The following is a 22343-nucleotide window of genomic DNA, read 5'->3' as shown; positions in this document are numbered from 1 at the left end:
CACAATTGTTTAAACAAGTCCTTCTGGCTGTTTCTCGCATAGCTAGAGATTAATGAAATATTTCATAAATGTCTTACTTACGTCTGTACTTATACACACCCTGACACTATTCAAGATGGAACAAAATTACCTTGAGCAACTAGGATGTAACCATACTGTTCAGCAGCGGTCGTGTTGTATGGCATTCAGAAGAAGAATGAATCACAACAACACAGCTTTATGTTGTATTGGTCTTTTACATGTGGCCATTTTATCACAAAACAGTAGTTTTGATTTGCAGGTTTCTAAGGTCAAACAGAACTGATTACATCATAACACTGTTATGCTTTGAAAACTTGTATCCTGAGGTATAAATGTATGTGTGGTATGATCCTACCCTTACACAGTGCAGAAAAACAAGTGATGGAGGGGCAGATTGGCTGAGATAGAAACAGCATCAGCATCTATCCTATTACAACACTGTACCACCGACATTATTTTGAAGCCTTTATTTTAGGGTAAACACAAAAAGTGAGATAACGTTGCTGCAAGATTTATAGTAAGACTTTTTAACAGAATGTGTGGGCTAAGAAAAGCACAAGAAACTTTTTAAAAACTCAAATTAGTTACTGTATTTCAAGCTAGAAAACGTGCATCTCTCTCTTCCTTCCATTGTTGTTTGTGTTTGTGTCGATGCGTGGTGTTACACATGAGTTGTCCTCGTGCTGAAAAGAAAGAAAAATAAAAAAATAAAAACAGGAGAATTAACTTTAAGCAAGTTTGGAGGAAAGTCGGAGGCATGGAACCATTTTAAACAAGTCGTGGGCTGTGACAACATATGTGTCGGCTTTGTAGAGTTCATTAAGTGTGGCACCTGTTGCATTATTCATTAAGATAATTCTAAACAGATTTCTGTAGTTTAAACAACTCGGAGTTGTCTTTGAGAATGTCAGTTATATGTATTAGAAAGTATTACAAAGTTGCCGGGTTTAAATTGGGCTCTGGCTCATAATTACAGTTAATGTGTTGGGCCGGGCTTGATTTTTTTGGGCCTGATCTTAGCTCTACACCATATGGGCCCCACGAATGTAAGACCTGGGTGATTTCATAGCCAGGAAGTCAAGGCATTTTGGCTTTATGCGCCACTGAGCAGCTTTCAGAGGAATTAATGTGGCTCTGCCTCCAAACACTTTGTCCAGATTTTCATAAAGCTCTTGATCTTTAGCCAATTAGCTGAGCTAGTGGCCCTATTAGCTGACCCAAGTCGTCCTGGATCATGGGTGGGAGTCAAGCCTTTATCTTGGCTTTTATCCAGACTTTAACGTCTGTATAAGACACATCTAATCTGCTATTGTTTGGAGACATAATGTCCTTGGAGAATCATAAAATTCCCCCACACTCATCACATCCAGATCTTCAGCCCATCACCACCACCACCAGCATGGAGGCTCCATCAGGGAGGTTTCCTATACTGCTCACGGCTTCACCCTCCATCTTGAAATATTATAGATGGCCCAATCACCAAAAACTCTTGTTTCTCTTCTGATCTGCACAATGGAATAAATATGTATTTATTAAAAAAATGGAGTGTCTCCTGATCAAAATGTATGTGTGCATGTGACTAAAGGTGCACTATACTGCACTAAGTTTTGGGAAAAACTTTCAATCTAAAGAGGAAGCTCTTCTGTGGCTGATTTTCTTTCTTTTTCTTTTTTTTTTTGCCTAAACAAACTTAATAAACAAACTTATTATCATGACTGTATAAACAAACCGATAACACACTTACATACTGTTCTACTTTGTTTGTATGTGGTGACCCTGCCACCTTCTCCAGCCTCAAACAATGTTCTGGGAAGCTTACCATCCTCTGAGATCAGCTATGGGAAAACATTTAATATTTCGGATTTTTTATATTGTAAATTCAGTTTTTGAATGAACTCGTTTGAAATTAATAGATAAAAAATACATACATACATACATGAATAAATAAAGTCCCCGTGGAGAGCCCTGGATCTGCCTGGCGTCGATGTGGAATAATGAAGGTGGTCCACACGTCACGTGACAGCTGCTCCAGGTGTCCACTGCGCTCAGAGTGAGTGTGAGTGCAGAGTATGTGGCAGCAGACCGTCGGTCCTCACTGTGCAGTCAGGATCCGCTATTTTCTTTCTTTTCTTTTTTTTTTTTTTTTTTATCCTATTCTAACTTTTAACTACATTTTTAAGTGATTTGCTCAAACTAGCAGACCATCTGGAAAATCCACGGACGGCACAGAACACCTGTCCCATTTTTGTCGGGCTCACTTATCAACACTCGATTCTCGGCACCACAGAGCACCTGGAGCCGGACAGGTAGGTCCCTTTCATGATTCACACAACAGACGGACGTGCTTTTTACGAGGATTAAAACCTAAACTCACGACAGTGAGAGACGGACCGGGATGAGCTTTCTCAACCGGAGTTTTCCAGCATCCCTCTGTGGAACCGCTCAGCTCCCTTTTCTTTGAACAAAACCACAAAAAGAGTGAAACCAATGGCACAAACTATTCCAGCTCCTCCAGAATTGATCATATATTTATCCCTTTTTGAACTAAAAAAAATCATTTTAAGCTATGGTTAGTGATAAAAATAAACACAAAATATAATATTACACTATAATAATAATAATAGTAATAATAATCATAATGATAATAATAATAATAAAACTAATTATGTACTTTATACATAATTGTATTATATGGCTTTGGTTTTTAATTATTGATGTGTTACTGCTACTTTACAAAATGGCTTAATAAGTCATCATTAGCCATTAACACCATGTTTCACAAAGCATCAGATCCTCTGTTAACAAAGAGAGAGAGTGGAGGAGGTCACATGCAGGCTGTCAGGGTGGCTACGTTCTCTGCCAAAACACTGAATTTAAAATTAAACAGTGAGGTTAAGTGCACTGTAGCCTCTTTGTATGTAACGCAGTACCTTGTCCATCCATCAACATCTCCTCATTGTCCCTGTCTTGAGGTTCTGTTGTTAGTGTGACTGAGCGATTATTGTTGGGCACAGCTCCCTCTGGAGCCACAAAAGATTTCACACAGCTTTTTTGTCACAAATGCATTACTCTCCTATGAGTAGACTCTAAAGCGACGGTGCAGATGGTACTAAGTGACTAGCAGCCTTAGTCCCCTGTGGAAAAGCAGCTTTTTAGCCACCTAAACGAAGGCTTACCCAAAAATATATATATACGGATCTGTTTAAGTTTGTGCTATGTAGATAGCAGCTGAAAGTTTGACCCCGATAGCTGATAATTAAAAAATAAGTGCTTTAAAGCTGAACTATAAGCTGTATAGTTTGAAGTCTTAAGTGCACAGGTCTTGATTATGTGAGCACTCAGGCGCACACAGACGAACAGGTATGCAATACTCAACAGGTATTTTTCATCTGAAAAGATGTTGATGTCGATGTTGGTGATTTCAATTCATCATGGCCTCACCAGGAACTGCTTTTATCACATGCAAGTTAGAAATAATGGGTCTCAAAATTACCTACCATAGACGGCTGTCTCCCTTTGCTGTAAATCAGATGTTGTGAGGTTAGCACTGATGTTTGTGATATAACACGCCTATAGATTATTTGCATCTAGAAGAGTTTTACATGAATATAGGGCTTACAGCTGTGCATCACATGATTTGCTCAAATCTCAGTAAAAAAACGCTGCGTCTCCTGTCATTGTGTTCCAGCAGTTCCATTAACAGCGAACAAAAGAGAAGCCCCCTGTGTTTACTGTATCTGTACGGCAAAAGATTTCCAATTATCTGTCAAACACTGTCATACTGATCAAACCTTACAGGCAGGAGTAACCAGAGGGTATAAAAGTGATGTTTTGAAGTTTTTTCAACCAATTAAACAAAATGAATACATGCGAAATGATATGTTACATTAAAGTTGTGCATGATATTAAAGCTTGTTCAATGATTAAGGATTTGTGCATTTAACACAAGGAGAAAACCAGCAGAGAACGACAGATAACAGGCAGCCTGTCATCACATCATCTGCCTGCAGTGTTAATATGTGCCGTCGTGTTGCCACCAGAGCAGAGAAGACTAACCATCTCACCGGCAAACAGTTACAGATGTGCTCCTGTTAAGCTTTGGGGAAGAAGAGGGCTTTCACGAGCTGATTGCTTGAAGTGTAACTGTGAGACTGGAGGTGATGTGTGGCGAAAGTGCGTAAAATTAAGGGCTGATCTGCAAAGTGTCAATAAAGAATTACTAATGACAGCTGTGTTTAAGATGTGCCAGGATTATTTTTTATTTATTTTTTGCACGTAAACAAATGTTCGGGAATGATTTCAGTTTGAGATTATTCTGATTGCTGTGTTGTTGAGTCATTGAGTGATGGTTATTGATTTTGTCTGACTAGCTCTGGATGCTCAACAGCGTGAGAAATGGAGATCTTATGGGACAAAGACCTGACAGTTGTGAGAGCCACGTGTGCTCCAGTTCCTTTTACAGCCTGAAATTCTTGATGGGAAACGACTTGTAAACAGGGACATTATATTAAATCTGGACACAGTGTTGGAGTCGAAGTCTCTTCATTACTATAAAAGCTGCTCAGTGGCGTTTTGAAGCGATTAAAGCTCTGCCTCCCAGGTATGAAAATATCTGGATCTTCCATCTTGTGGAGCCCAGAGAATGCACGCACTAGAGACCTGCCGAACTGCGCCGGCTAACTTCCAGTTTAGCACCTGGCTTACTTGAATGGGGATAATTAAAAGTAATTAAGTAATATATCATGCGGCTCTTCTAGATTTTTCAAATTTGCATTGGTCCAAATGGCTCAATTTATGAATTATGATTTCTTGTCAAATTATATTTTGTCACACCCCCTTAAGACTAAAGCAAAGCATTCCAATCAGTCACTCTCCGGGAAATGTAGTTGTTGTTTCAGGTTTGAAAAGTGTAACAAAGATCCACACCTCCGAGGGGGTTCTGGGGTATGTACCCTGGGGGGAAGGTGTTTAAAGTATTGGCTTTTAGTTAAGTTTTATTCATGATATAGTGACAGGCAACCAAGTGAAACACACTGTTTTTTGGGTTTGAATGTTGTTCAAAACATTTGTGAAACTATACACAACTTAGCAAAATACAGAGTCCTAGTTGGTTTAAAAAAGAATATGTAAAAATGTTACATTTTATACCTTTAAACGGTATACATCTAATGCCACAGTAATATCATGCTTGACCTTTTTCCTCCTGAGTTTGACATTTCTAAGTCCCCGAGAGAGATCTGAATTTAACCACTCTGCTTCATGCCTTTGGCTGGAAACCTGTGGGAGGTATTACATGAATATTAACAGGCATATTACAAAAAGATATTGCAGAAAGTCCATCATTAGCAGTCATGCACAGACACAACATTCTACGTGATCAGATCAGTAACACCAGAATAAAACCAGCATGTGTGTTTGACAAGTGTGTTTTCATGGCCAGATGAAAAATGAAAAATGAAAAGTTGCATAAAAGTGGTTGGAAAAAAAAAATGGAGCCTGTATATTCCTTCTAAATTAACGTCACATACCTTTGAATATTGAAATGGGTAAGATATTCATATATGGTGTTGTGGTAATGAACTGGAAACATCCATGTCATGAGACTAAAGTGATGTAATGTATTGATCACTCTGATCTGAATTTGAAGAGTTTTTTGGCTGTTTTGTTGATGTAGCACTGTTGCTTTATAGAAAGGTATCTTTAAATTTACATTAATTTCATTTGGTCAAGGAAGTCAGCCATTAAGTGCATAATCCTCATTATACAAATCATTGAAGGTATGTGCAAATTCAGCGTTTGTAATTGTGATTGTTTTCAAATATCATTGATCATAAAGGCACATAAATTGAAATCCACCACATGGAGCAGATTAGTCTCTTGCCCTGTGATGGATTCCTCACTTGTTTCAGCCATTTTGTCCTTCTTTGATGTTTGGCAGCAAGCCATACAATGAGACATGGCTAGTAAAGAGAGAAATTGAAGAACGAAGACCAAACTGGTACTCTCAATCATTCTTGTTAAAGTTGATATTAACGATACGACTGAATTAGCTCTTGATGCCGGGTTTCTTACAACGTGAGCTGATATCGTGAGCTCATAAAAAATGATGATACAGTCAACTCACAAACCAATCTTGAAACCCCTAATGTAGTTGTAGTTAGTGTGATAATAATAAAGAAAGACCAGGACTGCAGTTCAATTTGATGTTTCTTTATTCTTACACAGAGAAGCACACTGCAGTAATGAGCCAACAATCAAACTGGACAGCCAGTATCTTGAATATATGAGTGACATTGCTTTTCAGTGAAATTGGAATGTCCCAAATGTAGTGAAGAGCAAAGTCAGAACATCTATTATATCTTCCCTGATTATGGTTACAGCTGTATCTTGCATGCAAAGTAAGAAAGGTTGGGCAGTAGATGTGCTAACAGCAGAGCTTGGCAGGCTGTTAGGGTCACAGGTTTTAAGCTGTAACTGGACAACTGCTACACAGGAGAAGAATTAAGGGAAGGGTCAGCGTACACAACAATACACATTTTCCATGTATGTTTTTTTTTTTTTTTTTTCACACATCATGAAGGAATCAGGTGATCTTTTTGATACTGTTTGTTTCAAACTGAATTCTAAATGATCTCTCTCACATTCTGGTTTCTCCTGCAGTGTTGTTGCATTCAGAGGATGGAGATACAGGACAACATGGCCAATGAAGGGATGGAGCTCGAGGGATCTGCCACCACAGCAGCTGTCATGAACACCAGCCTATATTACTCTGGAAACATCACCAGAATTACCCTTTCCACCTATTATCAGCACTCTCTGTACGTGGCCTCCAGCTACATCATAGCCTACTTCTTGATCTTCCTGCTATGTATAGTGGGAAACACCCTAGTGTGTCTCATCGTAGCGGAAAACCGCCGTATGCGCACGGTAACCAACCTCTTCATCCTCAACCTGGCTATCAGCGACCTACTGGTGGGCATCTTCTGCATCCCTACAACACTGGTGGACAACCTCATCACAGGTAATCACCCTGTCTTAAGTCCTCCTCTCTGCAATAACAGCTTATTGTCAAAAGTGTGTTGTCCCTAAAGTCAGTCCTCTCTTCTTGTCTTGAAGAAACTTGACCAGAGTGATGCTGGATATTTTGATAAGATATCAATGTCTGAAATGCCTAATTTGATACACATGTTTACTGCACTACAGCGGTGCAAACAGGTTACACCCAGCTATGATGCTACTGCATGCATGTTCGTCAGGCCTCTTTTGGTTTTCATCCTCATGATGTTAAAGAACAATTTGACGGATGGGGGTAAGAGATTCTGTAATTTTATTTTATTTTTATTTTTTTTAAATGGTCGAGGCAAAACCTATTTATTGGCATTTAATTTAACAAAACACCTTAAGCCAACAGACGTACAAATTATAAATTTAAGAGGACATGTTGAGACCAAATGAACGGACACAACTTAGATTAATGTTCTTTTCGCAGATTAACGTAGTTTAATGTTCTTCTCGCAGATTAACGTAGTTTAATGTTCTTCTCGCAGATTAACGTGATTTAATGTTCTTCTCCCAGATTAACGTAGATTAATGTGCTTTTCTACACTTATCCATATATGAAAAATGTACTTAGAATTAGAGAATTACAACTGAAATATAAACAAACCCTGAACAAACCATTTACAAGAAATTAGTCACAGACTGCTTCCAAATTTCGAGACTTCATTGCACTTGCAGCCTTGTAGGCTTTATGGGCGTATTTGCAGGACGTCCGCAAGTCTTGAGGGCTGTCCAAACCCACAATTTATACCGTCCACAAGGGCTCTCAAGTGGACGTCCTGCACTGGACTTCCAGAGAGTCGGCTTTGGAAGAGTACTTCACAGAACTTCAGTGACGTACCCACACTTCCTTGCGATATGGATGTGACAATGTAGAACTTAATAATGTTAAGCCACATCATGACACAGTAAAGGTTAAAGAGGTTATCAAATTGATTGTTTTATTGTAGTCTTTAGGGCTGTCTTTCAGTGGCTTATATTTGCCTTGTAGCTTCATGCAGTCACAGACTTGATGTGATGAGAGTGAACGCGTCAGTGTATGTACAACTGAAGCCTGCACATTTATATTCAGTGCCCAGACTGATGACCTGCTTTGCCATATTTGGTAAATGTAATTAGAACTAAGCACTAGAATATTGTACTCAAGTAGAATCACTGTTCATTTTATTATTTCTTATTCAAATTGAAATAATGGTTTAAAAATGTACTCAGGCTAGGGGTCAACCAACATGGCTTTTTGGAAAGGAGCATCCTCTAAAGCAGGGGTCTCAAACTCAATATACCTGGGGGCTGCTGGAGGCAGAGTCTGGGTGAGGCTGGGCTGCATCAGGTACAAAAAAAGCTTTGTTAAGAAAAATCCAACCATTCCAAATGTCATTATTAACAGTTCTTTTACTTGAATGGGTTCTTCTGATCATGAACGGTTTTTCTAAACATGAACTGTCCTAAACATGAATGGAACTTTCATGCTCCATTCAAGTCCTATGAATCAATTTACTAAAATTTGCAATTATTATAGTGTTTACATGGAATAAAAACTTTGAAACAAATTATATCATATAGAAATAACTCTGTAATGTTTATTATAATGTATGGCACTTTTCTAGATACTCAAAGCACCTCACAGGGTTCCAAGTTCCATTCATTCACACACACTCATACTGGTGGTGGTAAACTACGATAGCTGCCCACAGCTGCCCTGGGGCAGACAGAGGCGTGGCTGCCATTCAGCGCTTCCGACCACCAACTCAAACATACAGCAGTCATACACACTCACACGAGGCAAGGTGGGTTAAGTGTCTCACCCAAGGACACAACGACCATGACACAGTTGGCAGGGGCGGGGATCGAACCGCCGAACATAGGCCGACCCGCTCTACCGCCTGAGCCACGGTCGCCCGTGTGAGGCATTTACTATGGAGTAAAATGTTTTGATGAAATGATTCAGTACATTCCATTCACCCAAAAGATTTTTTCGAATAATGTGTCCGTGAACGTCACATCATTGCAGAGCAAGAGTGGAGTGCATGAAGCCGGGACAGTGGGACACCATTATTTATTTATTATATACAAACCATTGGATGCAGCCATAGAGGTGTTATTTACTGGCTATTATTTTCTATAATAACTCCATGAATGCAGCGGGCACTGTAAGCTAGCGGCGTTGTACGTCCTGGCCAACACCGATGTTCCCTTTGACTATATCACCGAGGCGGGTAGACCCCCGATGAGGCTCCAGCCTAGCCTCGACCATCGGCCCGACGCGGGACGCCAGTCAGGAGCTGGCTGAGTGGCCCTGTCGGAGGTCCACTCCCCTCAGTGACATCGGCAACGGAACATCGGTGTTGGTCGTTAATCTGATCGTTAATTTGCAGATTCGTCATGATAACAAATCATCCGCATGGATAGTGGCAATCATATTGCTGTCAACTTTCAAACAAATCAGCCCATTACAACAGTTGAAAGAACAAAATACAATCCGCCTGACGCCGAATCCAATGCCGGTCACATTGTAACTCTGTCCAACTCAAACATGCTCATTTCAAACACAATAAGAAGTAGTAATTCTATTACGGCTATGCGATGTTACACAGGCGCCGCCATAGTTGTTGTGAAATGTTTCTCTGCTTGCATCAAGCCCGCCGGGAGCCATATACCCAACTGTGATTGGTAGGTTTGTTCAGCTCCAGCTCCAGCTCCAGCTCCAGCTCCAGCTCGCGCAACAAAAGGGACCATCCACACACAACGCGACAAAGTGCCATTCACTTTCATATCAAGGTGGGGGCCACAAAATATCATCTCGCCGGCTGCAATTGGCCCACGGACCGCGAGTTTGAGACCCATGCTCTAAAGGCTCAGTTATTCACAAGCAATGATGGGGCATGGTTCAGAGCTTTGTGAAGCACGTGATTATATAAAGAATATTACTACTTGGGCGAAGGAACACTTTGTTCACAAATAAATGCATTCTGTTTTCATTTACATTTCACATGGTGTCCCAACTTTTTGGAATCAGGGTTGTACTTTAGATGGTAATTAAAATTGGTTCCCCTTCGAATCAAACACCCTAATATGTCAGTGGAATGCCTTGTTCTTGTAACTGCATTTACCACCTTTTATATTTACACAAACTAAATCTATCATACCATGTGATATGCTTCAGTAGTGTTTAACAATAAATATCACTGCAACTACTACAGGAACTTTGCGCTTAATACCAGGACATACTGGGTCTTGCGGAGGTGATGATGGAGTTGAACTAGACACTTGCTCTGAACAAACCATTACATTCCTTCCAAACATTGATGAAGGGAAGAGAACCTGAATGCCACACTCCCCAGCTGCTCTTGAATGCACCAGAGAAAACATATGTAAAACTAATGAGATGAGTGCCTCTGTTGCTTCTTGGTTAAGGACTTGTAATATTCTGTGCATTTGTCTTCAAATCAGTTGGGAAATTATGGTGATACGTGTATGGAGCCTTGATTAAAAGAAGAAAGATATTAAGTATTAATTCTGAAAGTAAGTAAGTGTTCTTGACCAGACCGAATAGACTGAATGTGTGCCTGCACCAGATAAGTTGCAGGTGGAGATAGGTGGAGAAACACAGGTGAGGGAATAAGTGGGGGGGGATGATAGCAGGGAAAGAGTGACTGGAGGACAGTAAGAGCTGCTGTAGATGCAGAATGATGAGGTCCATTTTACTAATGCTGCCATTCGCATGTAAGATACAGTTTCTGGATCATACATTTTCACCTTGTGTGTCTGTGCATTATAATCACTGGTTTACGGATTTTTGACTGCTAAGATGCTGTAAATGAGTTTAGTAAAGCAGGAAGGTATTTGATGAAGATTTCATGAAGTATCACCAGTTTTTCATTTCTTTCATGAACTTTTGATGACAATAATAACAGGACTGTGACAACTATCTGTCTCTTACTCGTGAACCAGCATCTTTAGAAATGTTACACTTATGAGACCACTGTTGTCACATCGTTCTCATAAGCTCAAATACTTGATGAAATGTTATTATGAACAGTTTTATGATCACAAAATATGTTTTGTTACTTAACTTTTACTACTAAATGGTCCATAATAGGCTATTTTGTAAAGCCTGGAAATATGTGTTTGTTTTGTTCATCCAAAATTAGATTTAGTCGCTTAACCACGGCCTTCAGCAAGTATAAGTATAAACTGTTTCTATGTTGGTTTCCAGTAATTGACGTCACATTTTGTATTAGGGTTACATTTTAATGTAAAAGGGGTCACATACAGAGCAGACCCACAGAGAATCATCACTTACTTCTGCTCCATGGAGCATTTTACAACCTGTAACTTATGCATTGGACACACTGCCAGCATGAGCAACGTGTGCGTCAGGGAACTTCTCGCTTTCCATTTCGGCACCCATGTTAACAGGTTATTAGACCAAGTAGTTGTGTTTTTCCAATGCAAGTCTAAAGTCAGGAGTTTCCAACTCGGATGGCTGTTCCATAGGAGTTTTCTGTGTGGGAGGTAATTTTTTACAGTGTACAATCGACCGCACTAACAAGGCTTTCATTGAAAATTGCCCGTTTATGTCAAATCGTTACATTGTGCTCACAGTGGCAGTGTTGCACGGGTAACTCAAGTCACAGCACTTCACTGATGCAGCCGTCACACGCTGATCACACTGAGTGAGCCCTGGGCGTCACCATTATAATTCACACTCACCACTCTTCAGTGTTGTTTCAACTGCAGCAGGAACCAGATTAAATGAAAATCTCAGATAAACCCACAGTAAGCCACCTGCCCAGCTCCAAATGTCAGCCAGACACCATTGGAGAGTAGCTGGTGAACAGTTACAGAGCCAGAAATTCCCCCTTATTAAGAAAATCATGAACCAAAACCAAAACAGAGCTAGAAGAAGAAGGAAAATTGACACAAGAACCAGTAAATGCAAACATTGCTTTGTGTTTGAGAAAAGTGGACGGTGTCCATCATGGAAAATATCAGTGTTGTGTTTACAGGCTTTCTGCTCTATCCACAAGTGGCCCAATAATAAACAGTGAAGGTAGGTTTTTGTCATAGAAGGTATTTTCGATGCATATATTGTTTCAAAAAGTCCACGCTTACCACATGATGGTGTCACAGTGAAGCAGAGAAAGTGAACGCAAATGCAATAGCAGGTTGGCAGGAAGATTGTTGGATGAAGTTTATTCAGGCTAAAGTAACGTGAGGAAAATGCAAACACAGCAGCAAGACAAATGACCAGACTTCAATACAAACTAAACTGACGAGGGGATGAGGTGCAGGCGGAGAACCAGGCGAGGTGAATGAACAAGATATCACACAAAGACACCAGTGAGGGAAACATAGATGCAATTTAGGTGAAATGGGATGCACCTGTGGAAACAATGGTGAAATGAAAAGCAACCTGGGTTACAGCGCTGGCCTCATTAAACAGATACAAGACAGGTGTGGAGGGGAAATCAGGCTGCTGAGGAGCACAAGAAATCAAGAGGGAAAACAGAAAAAAAGGCCCTAAACCCTAAACAGAGACACATATGAAAACCCAATGTATTTGCCTCTGTGACTCTAAATATTCATTATTAATTCAATAAGCACAACAATATTTGATGCTCATGTCAGAGAGCCCATGTCTGTTTCACTCGAGTCAGATGGGGAAAAGACCAGCTAGTGCCAACGGACAGTGCATCTAACAAGTCACTGAAACATGGCCTAACACAGAGAATAGAAATTAACAGATTATTTTTTGTTTGCTAATTTTAGTTTTTTTTAACTAATGATTCATTGATCAAAAAACTAAAGTTTCACCACTATTAGTGCTGCTATTTCAGGCACCATTCAGAAATTGCCTCCCACGCACATTTTCTTTCTCTGTTTTCTCTCGAACATGATGGCTGAATGAGCAGTCAACACTTAATGATGTTTTGGACTACATAAAAGATTCAGAAGCAATTCAGCAGGAACCCTTAAGGATGGCTTTACTGAGTAGTTCAGATTGGTTTGGTGTTTTTATTGAAAGAGAAAAAGAAAAAGACATTAATCTCAAGAGTGCTATCAAAAATGTGAGAACCAAAAATGTTCTTAAATAGAATGTCATTCGTTGAAAAGGATCAAAAGTATGGGTGAAAAGTACTCAGTATGACCACATCGAGAGGCCATTGAGGCTTTTATGAGTTTTGATGAGCTTCTTCTTTCATGCTTTCTGTAAAGCCTAGGGTTACTATAGCAACACCATAGAAATGGCTGTGACCCTGGATGAATGATGTATGCTGGGAACTGTGCTCTGTCTTCTTTATTGTTTCTGAGCTATGGTAACTTCTTTATCTAGTTTTTGTTTGTTTAAAGGATGGGTTCACCCAAAAATGAAAATCTAGTCATTATCTACTCACCCACATTCCGATGGAAAGTCAAGTGTCTTTGTCTTTTGATTAGAATATTATAAAAAAGCTGCACGAAGCCAGTAGTGTTTTATTAGTTTTTTTATTGTTTTTAACATTTTAAAACAACCCAGGGGAAAATTTTACTGTTCAAAGCTTGCTCCTTTATGGCTATGGAGCCATAAGGGAGCTCAATGAGAGTTCTCATTTCAGTCTCGTTGTAGTCTTTTTTGGTCTCAAACATTTCTCATGTGTTTCTCCTAAAATTCCTTAGGAGGTGAGACTTGAGACTTTACCGCTTAAACCTTGCTCCTTTCCAGCACTGGGGAGACATTCTGAAACTTCATTGAGAGCTTGATGAGATCTCCTTTGAAACTTACAGGGAGCCCAAGTTGAGATTTTCTGCACCTGTTTCTCAGGAGAAACAATTGAGAAACAGGAGAAATCAGCCACAGCCTCACTTTGGTCTCACATAGATCTCATAGTTGTCTAGGAGAAATGAATGAGACACTACTGAGACACAATTTTCGTTTCCTCTGGGAAGTCCCCATCTGCTTCGGTTGTTTAGGAGAACTCTGCAGCACTGTTTTGCTGTGAAGCTGCAGAAAATCTTTGGTTGACTACAAAACAGCACCTTTCTTGTTTTGTAGGCGGGGAGGGATGGACTTATCCTTTATTGTGTCAAAATCAGATATATTTTTAGTTTATACCCTACTATACTGGAGAGGAGCCCTTGAAGATCAGAATATGGAGAAGTAGAGGGCATTGAGTGAGAGAGAGAGAGAGAACAAGGATGGCGTTTTGACTATCTGATCATCGGGGGGTCTGTCATCCTGACCAGTAGTAGCTCAAACCTGAATTTTGCACCTAGGTGGGAAGAATGGGGAATTCTGGGACACTGAGTTCAGTTCAGAGTCCATTTTGAAATCCACAATGAATGACTTCATCTGTGGGTCCCAACAGATGTATGGCGATACATGTTCTTCTGTTTTACTGAAGAACGCTTATTCCTGCTGCCCCTATATTATGGGTTTATCTGGTGCAGACGCAGGAGGAGTCCTTCAACTGTGTTTTACTTGACCGCTATAAGACTGCTGTCTCTCCTGCTGGTGCTTCTGATATCTTGTTAAACATTAACCAAGCAGATCGAATGGAGTCGAGCATGTGTTGGTTACTACAGACAGAACTGTAACAGAATGACTTAAGACAGCCACCGTGTATGGGTTGCAGTAACACTTAAGGTTCCTCTGGCTGTTTGCTCAATCATGGCATGCATGATGAGAGGTTATAAGAGTGTTTGTTTTAGTGATTTACCCAAGCTCTGCCAGCAGGTGAGTTTGTCCTTCTATTAAGATCTAGAGATGACTGCACTTTACTGGTTACACTTAACCACCATATGGTAAAGGCAAATGCACGCCAGTCAGCAACTGTTGGCTATCAGCTAAAATTCATTATTGCACAATAGAGAAAAAAAGTCAAACTAACACACAGAAACTGATTTGAATTATGTAGCAGTTAGAATGCATCGTTATGAGGCCGTTAACAGTGTTTTCAGTGACTTTGCCCTATGAGTGGACCGATACTGTCCGATACCGATTATCAGAAATCAAGGAGGATAAAAACAGGTATCGGACTGATATTAATTTGTGGTGAAGATCAAAATATTTGTGCTGGCTTAAGTACTACTCCTTAATTCTTAGGTATTTGAGTAGTTACTTTTTCTGCTACTTCACACTTCACCACTACATTTAATTGATACATTTTGTTACTAATTACCTTGCAGATTCATCTTATTTTATTGTTTATAGGCTGTTAATTGTGACACGTTACCAAGTAGATATTGTTGAGTGCGGAACATTAAGTGCACATTTTGAAATAGTTTATTTTATCTGCAATCCGCCAAAAAAAAATCACTGATGATAGGTAACTGCTGAATGTCGGCCAGGGCTGATGATCGGTCTACCCTTACTTTGCATCAGCTGGTGGAGTGTGTAGCTGCAGAAAAGCTAGATAACTTCCTTTAGGAGTTGGTGAAGAACAGAGCGAAAAGGAGAGTGGATGTGTCTTTAGCGGTCAAGTGGCCAGAGACACAACTCTAAATGTGTAAATAAGCCAGTGATAATAACTAAAGCTGTTCGTAGACATTCGTAGATTTAGCATTAACAGCTACGGCGTATAAAAGAAGTCTGTCACTTAAGTTACGTAAAGCAACGAAGACTGCAGAGATTAAAAATGCAAATGCCAAACCAAACTGAATTTCACTTTTTATATATCGTCTTTTAAGTCTTTACTATTTAAACTTCATTACTATGGACTTTCACATTTAATGTGCCTCTTGTCTCCATTCCATTACCATTTTCATCTTCACAATAAATGCTCTCAGTTTGAGAAATACCATTTAAGCTTTAAATACAAATTAAAATAGGATAGATAAGATAAATATATATAATATAAAATGAAATATTTTTAATGTTACGGCTTAAATTAAAGTGAAATGGTGGAATTGGTAGCGGCAGTTATGTAAACAGCAGGGTACAGTATAGTGTACCTTGTCAAAAGCTTGTGCTTTTGCAACTGTATCTGCACTGAGGTTCAGCCACTAGCTTGAGCATTTGTATTTTTTCCAACAGGTTGGCCCTTCTCCAACACAGTGTGCAAGATGAGCGGCTTCGTGCAGGGAGTGTCTGTTTCTGCATCAGTTTTCACCCTGGTGGCCATTGCTGTTGAAAGGTGAGTGTTTGTTGTGGTTTAATAGCCAATGCTAGGCCAATGACACGAAAAAACTATTTAACTGACTGATATAAGCAATATTAATTTTGACCTATGGACCTTGACCATGGACAGTGTTGGGTAATGTTACTTTTAAAAGTAACTCATTACGTTACAAGGTTACTGTCATTAAAAAGTAACATGTTGCATTACAATGTTATCTACTGAGAACAGGTTAGAGAGTTTAAGAGTTACCCAAAATGACAGTAAATCAAATCTGGTGACATGGCAGCCTTTAGGTCAGCAAGAGCCAACCTGAACCGAGCTATCAGGACTGCAGAATTCACTTTCTCATGGACAGGCCCCAGTCCGTACATGTGGAAAGGAACACCTCCAACACATCATGTTCTATGACATAAAATACATCATTATCACCACAATTTAATCCTAAAGCAAGTGTCTAAATAAAACTGCAGAGGATGTTGTCGCAGACATTAAACGTCATTACGCCAAACATGGAAACACTTGTACTCACGAGTCCATCTTTACAGGTCAACTTTAGTTACAAACTATTTTCACTAAACTCTTAACTTAACAAACTGTACATTGATCAGTTTATAGAAAACAGGTATAGTAATTTTGTTGTAAGATGCTTAGTGGTGTTAAGTTTAAAGGTCCCATATTATACTGTTTTTCATCAATTTCACACAGCTGTCAGAGGTCCAACAACACTGTTTGGTCCTGAATTTCAGCTGTCTAAAAGTTGCTCAGGTGAGCTCTTCTGAGCTCTACTGAGAGCAGGCTGTTTCTGTGCCTGCACCTTTAAATGCTAATGAGCTCTGTCTGTCAATGCATGCCTTGCTGCTACACGTTAAAAATGAAATGCAACCACTGTCTCTTCTGTTCTTCTGTAGCTGGGACAGAATATAGGCACTTATGTTGATTTTTACAACCAACAACAGAGCAATTTGCGTGTCTAGCTCTGAGTGACGGCATTGCGAAACACTGCTATCTTACTGCTGTACACACCGTACTTGAACACACCCCTCTAGGATATCTCCATGGAGAGGGGAGAGTGTTTTCGCGCAGAGGAGGCCGGCCTGAACGGCCTGTAGGAGCCCCGTTTTACCAGTGGGTGGTGTTTCTGTGAACAACAGGTGGTGCAGTCCTGGTCACATTACCATCAAAGATTGCATCTGCAGTAGAGGTCGACCGATAGTGGATTTTTAAAGTACGCAAAAAAATTCAACACTGTTGGAAATGAACAATCTTTGACTTTATAAGCAGCAACTGTTTTCCTGAACAGCTACGTCAAAGTAATAAATATCCAAATATATAAAATCTCAAAGTGAACATCAAACTCAAAGTAATAAAAACCAAAATAAATATATAAATCTGGAACTGGATATAAAAGTAATAAATACATAAATAAATAAATAAATAAATCTGGATACCTGAACATCAGTCTCAGAGTAATAACCACCTGCAAAAAATAATAATCACAAAATAACACTGGTTAAACAAGGCATATAGTGAAGGGATTTGAACTGTGATTTTCTCATCCTCCCATAGTCAGGCTGTAACCACTAACCAGCTAGGGATGGTATGTTAGGATTTTATCTTTATCTTATCCATACTCTTAACAGTCCTGTTCTTTATCACTACTAAAGAATGTTTTGTTTTTTAATTATCTTTTTTTAAAGAACAAATTCAGAACAGGAATTCATTTATATTTCAAATATAACTACATATTGTTTCCACTGCAGCAACAGTAAAGTTTACAACAGCAAAGTCACTATATAAACTCTGTAATATCTGGAAACAAATCGAGGGGGGCGGGGCTGGTTTGTCTCAGCCAGCAGCTAAAGTTTACAAGAAATTGCCAAATTTTTAGATTCATGGCAAACTAAGATGAACAGACTACACACAGACAGCTTTCATTTTAGCGTGTTCTTAACAAGCTGTTAATTGTTAACTAAACAAGCACTGTGGTTGTGTAAAACATGCCGGTGGAAATGTCACTGTTTATGCTGAAATATGATGCACGTTTATGCTTGTTGAACAAGTGGTACTTATTGCCTCTGCCAAGGAAGTTATGTTTGTTGACTTTCAACTCGTGAAGGTTTTATTGCACTTACAATAACGCGTGTCGTCATCTCCACCTGGGTCACTTCTCTCCTCTCTCTGCTGCCGCTGCACACTCTCTCTCCCATGCTCTCTTTGTGTGTGTGTGTGTGTGTGTGTGTGTGAGCGTGAGCGTGTGACAGAGAGCAGGGCAGGGAAGAAGCAGTTTATGGCGCTGTGGAAAAAAACTGCAGCCATCGGCCACTATCAGAGCCGAGTTCCGCCGATTCCGATAGTTTGTAAAACATCCTATCGGCACGGATTAATCGGCCAAAACGATTAATCGGTCGACCTCTAATCTGCAGTCCGGATATTGAACTGTTAGCTATGGGTCTCCGTCCATACTTTCTACCCCGTGAATTCTCATATGCTATTGTAGTGGCTGCGTATATTCCCCTGTCCGCTAACCCGACATTGGCATGTGACGTCATCCACTCTACGATAGCTGGACTACAGACTGCACCACTCGAGTTCCCTCATTATAATCTTGGGTAACTTCAAAAATGTCTCCATTAAAAAGACACTCACGAAATTCACCTAGTACGTGACCAGTACCTGCCTGTGACCACAAAGACAGTAGCCCCTTTTAGATAGAAAAGGCGGCACATTTGCTGCAAGGTAAAGGCGGCAATGTGCTGTCCTGTCTTTCTAAAAGGGAGGTATAATATTCCTCCTTTTCCAAAAGCCGCCACTTGGCTGCCACGGGGGTAGGCGTAAACATGAGACGTGAAGTGAAGCACGAAGTTGGGCAGTGAACGGTGACAACAAATTTGTCTTCAAATAAGAGCTTTACATTGCACCCAATTGGAGTTTAGAACTGGGTTCGTAGCTTGCCGCTACAAAGACAAGCGGACACAACCAAACAGCTACAGAGACCCTAGCATCTCCTGGATCTCAGTCGCTGTCCAGTTGCTCATCTTGATGTCCGCAGATGAAGTGATGGACTGACTGCTGTCATCAGCTGTTTCCTCGTTTTTAAGCTCCCCGGCTGTGGGTCACACAACACACTGACGTCTCGGATTTAGATAGTAATGGAGGCGGAAATAAGTGTACCCTCCGAGGCAGCAAATTGGCGGACCAAAACAGACCCCCCAATTTACCACCCTCTGTCTAAATCTGAGGACCTTTTCTGTAAAAAAGGACCGCCAAATTGGCAGCTTGCTGCCCAGTGTAAAAACGGCTAGTGAGGACATGGTCAGAGGACTGCTATGAGGCACTGCAGGGCTGCTTTGAGGTGACTGACTGGAATGTACTCTGTGAGCTAGATGGAGAGGACATTGATGGGCTTACTGAGTCTATTACGGACTATATCAATTTCTGTGTGGACAGCATTGTCCCATCAAGGACTGTGCTTTGTTACCCAAACAACAAGCCTTGGGTAACAAAAGACATCAAAGCCATACTTGACCAGAAGAAGAAAGCTTTCAAAGGTGGCAACAGGGAGGAGCTGAGGGACCATTAGACATGTCCACACATACCAAAACGATCTTTTTCCCTCCGTCTTTCTTGTTTCAAGAATATTTGCGTCCAAAACAGATCCACTGAAAATGACTCAAAACGCTGTAATTCATATTCCAGTCCTATAGGTGGCGCTTGAAATTCACCAAAAACGGAGAAGAGATGGAGCATGCGCAATAAGCCTCCATGCTGTATACAAACAGACAGTAGACGGAGAAACCAAACATAACAAGAAAAAGATGAAAAGGCTAGTGCAAGGAAACCAGAATCGTTCAAACTGCTGCTGTGACTCACACTCAACCACAATGCGAGTTAGTTGCAAGAAAGGCTCAATATTTTCTGCAGCACCAACACAAGCATGTAGTCCGCCATTGTTTTTGTTGTTGTTATGAGACATTGTGGGGTTCAGAGGTCAAAGGCTAGAGGGCGAGGGGTTGGGCGATGGCGTCATCGATACGTATGACGAAAGTATGCGGATTTGCTGTCCACACGAGAACGCAAGGGCAGCGTGTTGGGATTTTTCCACCCTGAGACCCGGTTTCAAAAAAGTTCTAAAGCCATGCTGCAAAAATGGATCACATCTCTTATAATATTAAATATTTAAATGTTTCTATGAATACTTAAATAAATTAAAGATTCATGTAAAAAAAAATGTGATGTTTAATAAATTAGTATATCAGTTCATTAATAAGAATGTATTTATGTATGTATGTATGTTAATCATATAAGCTAATCAGTGGCATTGCTCTTTTTTCTCATATACTGCAGGTTTCGCGTTATAGTGTATCCTCTACAACCCAAGCCAACTGTCTTTGTTGCCAAGGCAGCAATTTTGTTGATCTGGGTGCTAGCAGTGCTGATCATGTGTCCCGCTGCTTCGGCACTGACTGTGGACACAGTTCCTTTTCACTACATGGTTTACAACGATGACTTCAACCACACATTCCCTTTGTACACCTGCTATGAAAACTTTACCAACCCTCGGATGAGCAAGGTTTACACGGCAGTCCTGTTAGTGCTCATCTACCTGGTGCCCCTCTCTGTCATCACAGTGATGTACTCAAGCATCAGCGTCAAACTTTCATCCTCAGTGGTTGCAAACAGAGTGCCGCCGCTGGACAACGCCACAGGTCCGGTTGGTGGTAGAAGAGGTGGTCCACCGACAATATCTCAGAAAAAGATCAGGGTGATAAAGATGCTTATTGTGGTTGCTTTGCTTTTCATACTGTCCTGGTTGCCCCTCTGGACACTCATGATGATGACGGACTACGCAGGCTTGGACAGAGATCAGCTCGACCTGCTTACCAGCTACATCTTCCCCTTCGCCCACTGGCTTGCTTTCTCCAACTCCAGCGTCAACCCCATCATCTACGGCTACTACAATGAGAACTTTAAGAGGGGGTTCCAGGCTGTGTGCAAGTCATGGAGGAGGATGGCAGGGCAGGCCAGGAACGAACGGACAGTGCAAGCGCCTTGTGGTGGTGCTGCCTTTAGAGAGGCCATGAGGAATCACAACCAGCCTGTCTTGGGGCTGAGGAATCGAGTCCATAACGACAGCAAATTGAATGACATAGCAAATGCGAACGCAAATAAGAGTGCGAGGGTGGGGTCTGTGGTGGTGCACAGGGAGAGAACTCATGGTGAAGAGTCGATTAGGGTCAGTGCACTGGCATCTGCAGTATATCAGGCATGGGATAACTGAGTGTTCAGTGTTACCCAGAAATAAACCAAAGCCATAGCAACTTCAGTCATAGTTCCAGGGAAGAGATATTTACCAATGATCAGATGATGAGGTATAATGTGGTTACCTCTTGGAATGGCAGTCACATATTGAAAACTCAGTTTGTTTAGGTTGCACAAGTGACACCACAAGAGGCGGTAGACGTACCTTTTGGCTTATTGTTTTTTTTGACTACTTTTTTCCCCTTGCTGCAGACTAGCATAATGCCCTCTACTATTGGAATCAAGCCTTAGACATCAGAGCAAATTCAAAATCAAGCTTACTATTGAGGGTTGTTCTTTGGAGGTCAAAACAAGGGTAGTCATTAGAACTGCCAAGAAAGCATCTGAGGCAGCTGACCTTTTAACCTACAATCAACAGATCCGTTCCACACTTTAGTATGGTAATGCTAAAACCTTCAGTTGGCAGCTTAAGAAGATCAAACGTCCAACTTACGCCATCAAGTTAAACAACTCTGTCACTACTGGTTTTCTCACTACGTTAGCAGAACAAAGACCTGAAAATGGAGCAATTGTCCAAAGGTGAGTGTAAAAATTGCACTAAAGAGGGACACAATTATAGACACTTAGACATGCTGAAATGGTGTACAGGTGAAAGGCCATTACCATGTGCTTTGGATCTTTTAGCGGTTTTGACGGAGGTCCAATTCCGGTAGCCACAGGTTTTAAGTGCTTCCCTGATGGGCAGAGAGCGTGCCCACTAATTCAGAGGGGAAGGAGAAGGAGGGGTTAATCTTAATTCATTAAAGGGATATTCCGGTGTAAATTTAATCCATGGTCTAACACACTGTGAAACTGTGTTAGACTCCCTCTTAGAGATAAAGTTTGCAGACTGCTAGCTAACGT

The 22343-nt window shown here is 40.6% G+C and overlaps 1 protein-coding gene across 1 annotated transcript; it reads left to right on the top strand.

Annotated features, from left to right (window-relative positions):
- Positions 1-2176: 2176 nt before the first annotated feature.
- On the top strand, positions 2177-22278 carry npffr1l2 (neuropeptide FF receptor 1 like 2). Its single transcript, XM_030417826.1, has 4 exons — positions 2177-2327; positions 6682-7042; positions 16097-16196; positions 20526-22278. The coding sequence occupies exons 2-4, from the start codon at positions 6700-6702 to the stop codon at positions 21457-21459; spliced, it is 1377 nt and encodes a 458-aa protein (XP_030273686.1). The 5' UTR covers positions 2177-2327; positions 6682-6699; the 3' UTR covers positions 21460-22278.
- Positions 22279-22343: the final 65 nt, after the last annotated feature.

This window comes from Sparus aurata, chromosome 5 (genome assembly GCF_900880675.1).
Source record: "Sparus aurata chromosome 5, fSpaAur1.1, whole genome shotgun sequence".
In the NCBI taxonomy this organism is placed as follows: Eukaryota; Metazoa; Chordata; class Actinopteri; order Spariformes; family Sparidae; genus Sparus; species Sparus aurata.
The sequence above is the reverse complement of the archived record's forward strand: the minus strand, read 5'-3'. Positions and strand labels throughout refer to the sequence as shown.

What these genes read in the sequence shown, in the direction of transcription:
- npffr1l2 (XM_030417826.1), top strand. Translation starts at nt 6,700, where the DNA reads ATGGAGATACAGGACAACATGGCCAATGAAGGGATGGAGCTCGAGGGA. An exon ending in GGTGGACAACCTCATCACAG is followed by an intron (nt 7,043 to 16,096) that starts GTAATCACCCTG and finishes TTTTTCCAACAG; the next exon opens with GTTGGCCCTTCTCCAACACA. An exon ending in GTGGCCATTGCTGTTGAAAG is followed by an intron (nt 16,197 to 20,525) that starts GTGAGTGTTTGT and finishes CATATACTGCAG; the next exon opens with GTTTCGCGTTATAGTGTATC.